Source organism: Rhinopithecus roxellana, chromosome 7 (genome assembly GCF_007565055.1).
Source record: "Rhinopithecus roxellana isolate Shanxi Qingling chromosome 7, ASM756505v1, whole genome shotgun sequence".
Lineage (NCBI taxonomy): Eukaryota > Metazoa > Chordata > Mammalia > Primates > Cercopithecidae > Rhinopithecus > Rhinopithecus roxellana.
In genome coordinates, this window is record NC_044555.1 from 101,945,957 (window position 1) to 101,955,966 (window position 10,010).

General features: G+C 40.2%; 1 protein-coding gene across 2 annotated transcripts; it reads right to left on the reverse strand.

Annotated features, from left to right (window-relative positions):
• Nucleotides 1–7,611: 7,611 nt before the first annotated feature.
• Nucleotides 7,612–9,807, reverse strand: TCEAL8 (transcription elongation factor A like 8). 2 transcript variants are annotated; one of them, XM_010355296.2, is made up of 3 exons: nt 9,690–9,807; nt 9,219–9,291; nt 7,612–8,631 (listed from the first exon to the last, which is right to left on the reverse strand). In XM_010355296.2, exon 3 carries the CDS (start codon nt 8,591–8,593, stop codon nt 8,240–8,242), a length of 354 nt encoding a protein of 117 aa, XP_010353598.1. In that variant the 5' UTR covers nt 8,594–8,631; nt 9,219–9,291; nt 9,690–9,807; the 3' UTR covers nt 7,612–8,239. The 2 variants fall into 2 exon arrangements, with proteins under 2 accessions (XP_010353598.1, XP_010353599.1); XM_010355297.2 differs by lacking the exon at nt 9,219–9,291 and having other exon boundaries at nt 9,690–9,801.
• Between the last annotated feature and the right edge of the window lie 203 nt (nt 9,808–10,010).

Consider the following 10,010-nt stretch of genomic DNA (forward strand, 5'->3'; position numbering starts at 1 on the left):
CACCAGAGTAATCTCCCCATCTCAAGATCTTTAACTTAATCACATCTGCAAAGTCCCTTTTACCACATAAGATATAATTAACCTAGTCCAAGGATTAGGACGTGGATATCTTTGGGGGACATCATTAGCCTACCACAATGTTCAAATATCTTATGGTTTTCAGTATCATATTAAGCGTTGACTCCCAAATCTGCATCTCCAGCATATATCTCTCTTTTGAGCTCCCTAATATTTTATCCAACTTATTTTGAACTTTGACACACAAATATCTCACTTTGAAGTAAATACAATCTTCTCTTTCAGTTCTCTCACTGCACCTCAAATTTCACTTTGGGTCTCTATCTATATTAATGACACCAAGATTCAACTAGTTCCCCATGCCAGACTTTCTTAGTGTTCACATCCAATCAACCACCAAGGCCTGTTGTTTTTACCTCCCATAAACTACTGCAACAGTTCCTTCCTGGTGTCCCTACCTGAAGTATTGTCCCATCACATAAAAGAATGACTCCAGAATGCCATATAAAAAGATATCACATTCAATAATCCTTAAAACAACACTATGAAATTGATATTTCTTTGGGAAATCCTCATTCTGCAAAAGTAGACTTCTGTAAGACAAAAAGAAAGTGACTTGTGGAGAATACTTTCATGTATTCTTATATCAGCTGTTTCTGGAGATGAACTCTACTTGTGGAATGTTTAGAAGATTGGAGGAAAAATATAGCTCTTGGGAAACAACTTTATGTCCTGAGGGATTACTATACTATATCCCTGATACATTTTTAGTCTGAATCCAGTTTCACCTCTGGTCCTTGTGTAAATACAGATTATGTTACTTTTACTTTGGAGTTTTGCTCTATTCCCATCCTTCCTACATCCTCACACCACCTGATACTCCATTCCTATCATTCTTAAGTTTCCTTCCACTCTTTTTCTGAACACTTGTTCTGGAGCTGCAGATCACTGTTTTCATCCCATAATAAATGGTGGTTGAATGAGACAAGGCCAGCCTTGGTCCCTGTGACCAATATATCAATATATGTTCTCGTTGCTGGCAAAGCAGCTCACACATTGTTTTTCCACGTCAAAGTCTGATACAATAAACTAGGTTTTTCTTACTAGAACATTATCTTTTTTGTCATAACTCTTTATGGTTGCTTCCAGTCTACCTAAATTGATATTAAGATATTCTCAAGCTCCCCAACTTTCTTCTTCCCACAGGAATCAGATCATATCTGTAATATATAAATACTGCTACTTTAATTCTTACAAAAAGTCTTGACATGTGGTGGTCTGTTTCAATAAGCCGGCCTATAGAATGATTTCTTAAACTACCACCAGAAGCAGGTATCAACCTGCTGTCTCTCTCTTTTTGTTACTCTATAAAGGTGTTACAGCAAACTATCCTTTCATGATTTCATATGACCTAATTTGTCAATCTTATGCTTGTTCTCATTCAACCACCTTTTCTTCTGGAAGGCTGACAGATATCATTGCCTCCCTCCCCATCAAAGTTTTGTTTTGAAAACAATTCAGATCTACAGAATGTTTCAAGGATAATAAAGTAAATTGAAATATTCTTTCAATTTCTTCATCTAGATTGTGTTTGCCAGTTAATATTTTGCCAATTGCTTTATCTCTCTCTCTCTCTCTATATATATATATATATATAACATATAATATATAATATATATATTTAACGTTGCTGAACTATCTGAAAACCAACTGTAGATGATGTAGACATCATCATAACACTCCAGCATTTTATCTCCTGACAACAAGTACACTCTCCTAAACAACAATACAATCATCACATTCATAAAATTTAAAATTGATATAATACCATTATATAACCTACAATCCTTATTCAAACACTATGTGTAGTTGGTATGTCTTTTAATCTAGAACAGTTCTCTATTCATCTTTCTTTCATGACATTGACATTTTGTTGAGGATGTTGAACAACTGAAATTCTCATACATTGGTAGTATGAAATGGTACAACCACTTTGGAAAACTGTTCAGCAATTTCATATCAAATTAAATGTTTACCTTTTCTATAACTCAGAAATTCCACTCCTAAGTATTTCCCAAGAGAAATGAAAACATATATTCACAAACAAGCTTTCACAAGAATGCTTACAGTGGTTATATTTATAATAGGCAAAAATGGATACAACTCATATGTCCAATAACATCTTAAATAGATATACCAAATTTTTGTATATTCACACTATGCAGTACTATGCAACAATAATTTTTTAAAAGAATAAACAACTAATACATAAAATTATAAGGATGAATCTTAAAAACCTTATATTGAGTGAAAGATGCTGACACAAATGAATATATACTGTGTGATTCCAATTATCTGAAGTTCTACAACAGAAAAATTTGTAGAAATAACCTAGTTATTGGAGAAAAGGTGGCTGGGAAGAGGGACAGGAAACTTCCTGGAGTGATTAGAAATATTCTATTTTACACAGTTAATTGTATATAATTGCACACTTAAGATCTGTGCATTTCCCTGTATGTGAATTTTACCTCATTTTTCAAAAGAGTGTAAATTGGAATACAAGCATCATGAAGGCAGAAACTTTGTTTTGTACACTATGTTTCAAGACCTAGTCAAAGGCCAAAGCAGTTAGCAGGAGCTCAATAAATGTCAAAACTACAAGAAGCAGGCCTTGGAAATCATCTACATCAATGGTTGTGAAATGCATAATAGAGATTTTTACTCTCAATCCTAGATAATATAGGTATGTCTTGTATTTTAAAACCATGTATAATAAGCCATGTTATTAATCTACTTTCTGGGTTACCAAGAATCCTGTTGATCAATTACAAGAGTTCTGAAGTAAGAAAATGGCTATTTCAACAGATTTTCCTGACTCTCAATCCCAGGCTTTCCCTGCCTTTTCATACTGCCTCCACTTTACATGGTGAACCTCCAGTTTTAAGGGACAGATTGGCTAGAAGAGATGAGTATGTGTCCATGCAGGGTCATGTCCATATGGCTGGATAATATTTATCTTGGTCCAAGTGGTCAATTTGGGCAGGCAGTTGAATATAGAGGGGTTTTTTTTGTTTGTTTTTTTGTTATTGTTGTTTGTTTGTTTGTTTGTTTGTTTGTTTTTGAGACGGAGTCTGGCTCTGTCGCCCAGGCTGGAGTGCAGTGGCCGGATCTAAGCTCACTGCAAGCTCCGCCTCCCTGGTTCATGCCATTCTCCTGCCTCAGCCTCCCGAGTAGCTGGGACTACAGCCGCCTGCTACCTCGCCCGGCTAGTTTTTTGTATTTTTTTTTAGTAGAGACGGGGTTTCACCGTGTTAGCCAGGATGGTCTCGATCTCCTGACCTCGTGATCCGCCCGCCTCGGCCTCCCAAAGTGCTGGGATTACAGGCTTGAGCCACCGCGCCCAGCCTACACTTACATATTTTTAAAGCGGTACTGGAAATCAGTTTCATAATGGTCTTTGAAATTTATGTTTATTACTACTGTATATTTTTGAAAATTAACATAAATTTATTGGAGAATATTTAGAAAGTAGTTATGAATTGCCACCATGTGACCAAAGACAGAACTACAGCATTAATTTAGTTGACAAGGAAAAGTGGCAAGCCGGGACCCACAGAAATCTGACATTTTATCAGGTTATTCTTAGAAGTAAGATGAAACAGGTAGCAAATGACGAATTGGAAGAGCCAACAGCCCCTGTATCAGCTAAAGCAAAAGGAGAAACGGAATTATACTGTTTTCAACTTTATGACTTTTTTTCTAATTGTAAAAGCTCCACACGCTCATTGAAAAAAATAAAACTGGAAATACAGAGGATGAAGATGAAACTACAAATTTCCCATAATAATGCCATCTAGAAATATCCACTTCAAGTATTTTGATATTTATCCTTAAACTGTGTGTGCGTGTGTGTGTGTTCTGAAGCAGGTTTTTTTCCATGTTAATGATATATTTCTATATTATATTTTGCAATTCATGATAGTTAAGATTTTTCCTCATGATTTGAAATTTTTCTGGCAGGTAACTAAATAAAATGGAAATGTGGAGGAATTTTTTTTCTCATCCTGCAATAAAGAAACAGCATCGGAGTGCATAAATAATGTAAATGTTTACAGAATTCAATTATTGTTTTTCAATTCCAAATGAATGACCATTATTATATTTAGCTTATATAAAAGTTGCTTCTTTTATGCAAGAAAGGAGGTTGGATGAAAGGAATGAGATGAGGCTTTTGCTTTAGAAGGGTGGCATGGGGTCAAGAAAGCACAGACTTTTTCAGTTCCTATTTGAATATTATCTTAACATCATCTGATGACAATGATGATGATGATGACACTGATAATAATGATTACTGCAGATATAACATTCTCTGAAGTCCTATTATATGCCAGGCATTTCATACAGTTTTCTGCATTATTTCTCACAATACAGTCTTGTAGGTTATATATGGTCATACCCATTTTATAGATGAATGTACCAATTTGACCTCACACTTCTTACGAGCAGGAAATCCAATTCTTTTCCTATTATATTGGGTCCACCTTTTTAGTTGATGGACTTCCAGGGCAAAGTAACTGATTATGTCAAATCTTCTCAGTATGTGATCTGTCCCCAACCAGAATCCATTGAATATTTACTCAACACCATCCCTGGATGATGATGATGATGATGATGATGATGATGATGATGATGATGATAATGATGTTGACAGCAATGATGGTGGTGGAGAGGACATTTTCTGTTTTATCTAAGAGTCTTATGTCTGGGGACCCCATGAATGGCCAGGTCTCTGAGAAGGTAGTTATCCTCCAAGAAAGAGGATAAATAATCTATACAAGGTCACATACCAATAAGGAGAAGAGCCCAAACTGGAACCCAGGTTTATCTGACACTACGGCCATATACTTAAATCACTTTTTTCCTTCCTAAACCCAAGGATTTGAATTTCATCTTTGTCTTATTGTTCAAACAATCCTTTAGGCTGTCAGAAATTTCGTCATGTTTCCTCAAATGACAGACCTAAAGAGCAAGGCTCACAGTTGGATTACTTTCTGCATGATCAATGCCTTAAAAAGGCATCGACACACCAATTCGCAGTTTGACTGCCCTGAACCCCAAGTCGTGAGCTGGGCCTGCAGTACAAGTGGGTTTTCAGAGAGGAGGGGACACCCGTTTTCTCCTGAGTTATTAGACCGCATGTCTTTGCAAGTTCCCTTTACGTGGTAGAACCAACCAAACAGGCCAGTGCACATCGAGGCCCTTCTGGGAGTCTGCGCAAGGTGGGTGGGAGAGGGATGGGTGAGGTTTTGTGTGCTGTCTAACTCTGTTTTTGCCCCAGTTGTCTTGTGGGCTACTTCACTGGACTCTGAGAGAAGGGTCAGACCCTTCTGCTTCAACCCCAAGTTACCTCGTCAGACCTGTTCAGACATCTGCTTGCTCAAAGATTATCCCAACCAATGTTTTCAACTGGGAAGTTATGGAGCTTCTTTTCCCCTACAAAATGTTCCCCAGAAGAGAAAGGGAGAAGGAAGGAAAGGCAAAGTGCTCTGACCTGAAATAGGACAGTAATCCTCCTCCACATATGTCTGTTCAGGATAGCCTGGCCGTTAGCCTTAGGAGAGCCTAGTACCTGCTGCAGACTGGAGTGGAGGGACAAAGTCAGAAGTGTTGCTCGGGCCAACCCTTTAACATCCTGTCTGAGCACCATCCTCTGAGGGCTGGGGGGAGGATTTATCCTCTCGTAAAACTGGTTCTGGTGAACCTGGAACTTTATCTCACTCCAGTTAGAATTCCAGTTCGACCAGCACCTATCAGGCTGCCATCACCTTGAAGAATGGTCTGGAGACATGAAGATTCCCTGAAAATGACATCATATAGTGAAAAAATAGAAACAGAAGAAAGCCAAGGGTGCAGGGTTGGCTCAATTGTTTTTTTGAGATGATTACTAAAAGATAATTTTGAATTTATTTCTGATACATTTTACTCATACTGGGAGGAGGCAATGCATGGCTAAACATGCTGTTCACTCAATAAAAAGGCATCTTATGTTACATTCGTCCCCCTAGCTTTTTATCTTGTCTTTCTTTGTTAACAGGAACCTTATACATTTTTTGTATAGATGTGTCCATCTTTTCCTTTAAAAATTCATACTTAAAACAATAAATGCTTATAGGCCTTCTATTTCCTGAATGTCAGCAAGCATTCACCAAGATTTCCTGCCAATTATTATGTACTTAATATTTGTAATAATGAAAAGCATATTGTATTACTAGTGGTTCTCATTCTTCAATCCGTATCATTATCACCTGCAGGAGTTTGCAAGCTATAATTTTACAGCCTACCTCCAGAAAATGTGGGTCAGTGGGCCTTATGTGGGGCCCAGACATCAGCATTTTCAAGATACTCCCCAGCAGATTCTGATGCAGGTGATTATGTGAGATACTTTGATAATAAAACATTTAGAGTACGATCTATTCTCTACCCTGTTTCTTCTTGGAATTGCTTGTCATAACTCTAGAGAAATAAAAATACTTGTAGATTATTCAGCGAGTAATCTGATTTGGACAAACCTGCTAGCTCTTAGTAGCAATCAAAAAATCAATTAAATATTAAAACACAATGTGCCAGTTAAACACCTACAAGTATCCATATGTGGGATACCAAGAGGAAGAGGTAGTCTTTGCTTGTTCTACAGGGGAAATATAATCTCTAACATTTATATAATAGTATTCTACTTCAAGTATATTTATAAGGTTCTTACCAACTTTGAAAGTTTTTTTTAACCACAGGTCAACAGGAGAAGAGATGGAATTAAGGGGACTGTTCCTTAGATCTGTTCCCTGCATCACTTTGTGCAATTTATATATGTTCCCCAACAGTCTTCTGAACTAGTAAGGCCTGCCCAGGAGCCTTCAGGAAGAGATCATCCCAAGAGGACAAATCCATTCCTTAGACTTAGAGCAAAAACTGTGATTACAACATGATGTCTTTGACTCAAACTTATACCCCAGTCCAAATCCCAAATGGAGTCATCACATCTGACTCCTGTGGAGAGGAAGGGTCTTGTGATTGAAAACAGAAGGGGTTGTTTTGCTAAGGGCTCCTAAGGACGTTGTGGCCCAAGCAACCCTAGAGAGGTCCCACCTGTGTTAAGTATCACTATAAAGCAGAGAGAAGCTTTAGAAGACAGTGAGAGTTCAACCCACTGAGGACTCCAGGGAACTCGGTGGAGTTTTGGCCCCCAAGGACTGCAGTGCATCAGCAGGAGTGGGGCCAGCAGAGAGCACAGCACTCAGCAGAAGAGGCAGCAATGTTGAGCAGGCATGGCAGGACCCAAGGGAGGAGACAGGGTTCACTAGCAGAGGACTGATAGGGAAGCCCCCACCTCTGCCTACTGGACTTGTTCCTGAGTACAAGTCACGTCATGCCAGGCCCTCCCTTAAATATTGGTGCTTCTATAGTGGGTTGGGATTCCGTATGCATGGATGGGAACGAGATCCCACTGAGCACAGCTGTTACTGCCTCATTTCTTCCCCACTGCAGCCCCGTGAAGCAAATATTTTCCCCATGAAAAGACTGAGTCTTAAACGTGTGTATCTGTAATAATTGCCAGTTTATTCCTCTGGCTAAGAGATCCAGAGGTAATTTGAGGTTTACATTTCTTTTTTATTGTTCTTTCATCAAGAGTTTGGATGCCCCCATTGCCCTCATAAGCTGGTTGCAAATTATTTGACTCTTACTTGTAAAAAAAAATCCTTAATTCTTTTTGTGTGTGAGACACGTGTTCATTAAAAAGCACATATAAGCAAAAAGAATAAAAAGAAGAAAACAAAATTTCACACCACACAGAAATAAGCTTGGTTAAGTTTTTGATATATGTTATATGGATGTATGTATACACACACGCACACACACAAAGTTTGGAATTTTATCCTATATATGTGAGCTGATATTAAATATGCTGCTTTGCCATAACCTGTTATGTTTTACTTTACAACATGGAATGAACACATTCCCATGCAAATGTGTGAAAGTTTCCAATTGAAAAATAGACCTGGAAAATGGGTCAAAATCCAAAATCCAATGAGATGCTGGTACCAAGAAACTATCTAAAACAAAATTTCATCAGATTATTAAAAGTAAAATGGAGGTCAAAGATACATCAGAAAATGCTAACAGAAAGAAAGCTGGGGCCAGATTTTAATATTAGGCAAAAATGAATTCAAGGCCTAAAGCACACAGGATAAGGACGGCTGCGTGAATGTCTTTGCTTCCAATGCATCATCACAAACTTGTTTCTTACTCTTCTTATCTCTTCCCTAAGCCTTTCAAGCTCATCTACTCCTCTTATCATTTCTTCAGGGTTCAAATGCCTAACGGGTGTGTCCTCTTTAAATCCCTGGCCAGGCTGATTCGGCTCTCCTCTGGGGTTTCCTTCTGCCTCCTGGCTTATACCTTCTTCAGAAGGTTGAGGATTTCCTTCTGCCTCCTGTGGTACATCCTCCAAAGGGCGATCTTCCTCGGCCTTTGGCATGTTCTGTGGTTTTCCCTCATTTTCTTCACAAGACTTTTGCATATTGAGTATTTTTAATTTCCTTTTTGAATAAATTAATCCTAGAAAACAAGGAAACAAAACTACTAGATTCCAGGCAAACAGACCAGCAGCCAGAGTACGGGGTCCCCTAGCGACTGGCCTTTTCTGACTCAGTACCCTAATTGTCAAAAGTTTTCCAACTAGAGAAAGCTGGATCCTCAGGCTCGGAACTCCCCTGACTCCACCTCCCTTCCCGCCCCCTTTCGTTCCAGCTCCATCTTTCTCCTCCTGCTCCTGCCCACCATCTTCCCAGCAGGCCCTGCTACAAGCCTCTCCTAATACTGAAATGGGAGCAGTACGGAAGCAATTAACCCTTCTCCCGCCTCTGGTCTCCAACACTCCCGCCCTTCAGACTTTCCCAAGCCCTCTCAACCTCCAGCCTCTCACCTGAGACGGTTGGTCCAGTCTCTGGTCTCCCCTCCCAGTTCAGCGTCTCTTAAACCTCCCCCTCCCCCGCCTCATTTCCGCTGCAGGCTCGGCACCGGCCTCCGGCGCTTAATCCGGATGGGGAGGGGCTGCTGCGACCCCGGGATGTGCTTTGGTGTCACTCACACTTCCACCCCCACCCAAAGAGACACGAAGCAATTGCACCTTTACAAAAACTGACCTGCAGGGATTCAGGGGATTTTCCTCTCTCTTCCCTCACCTCGATTTGTGTCGCGCCCAAAAAACCAAATATCCTGCAGACAGACGGGAGTGTTTGGTGAGCAGGCTAGTACCTGGATCACGGGTCTCTTTCATGATTCTAGGCTTTGTTGGTGTAAAGTTTCCCACGTCCTCATCCTCGCCCTCCTTTTATGGCAACCCCGCCCTCATCCGTGCCCACCGTTTTTCTGCAAGCAGGGAATAGGAAAAGCAAGTTTCTTCCAAACAGTTTCTATGCCTCTCTCAGGACCCTTAATTAACTACCCTTCTCTCTCTCCACCCGCCATCCCCCACCAAACAGCCCCAAATTTCCTGCACAAAATGGGAGTTTGGCGGAACAGCAGTGAGGAAAGCAGTGCCGGCTTCGCTTGCTTTCTGCTCTCGGCCTCCTCGACCCCAGGGTCTCCAGGTCAGCACCCACCTTTATACTAACCTGAAAGGATCTTGGGCACTTTTCTCCTTCTCCAGCAATAGGGAGCTGCTACAGGGAAACAGGCCCTGGACTATAAGGACTTCTGCACACGTCGACTCCTGGTCACGTGAGAGTCGCGTCATCACTGAGCTCGAGTCCCCAGTTACCCCTCCCATTAACACTGCAGCCCGCCCGCTGCGTTCCCTCCACTTGATACTGTCAATCTTTTTTCGTATTTGCCAATCAGAGACAATAAACTGTTATCTTCTCCCTGGAGTATTTATTCGCCTTTCTCAGATTACCAGGAGGATCAGCCTTTTAGGGGTAATCGATCATTTCTCC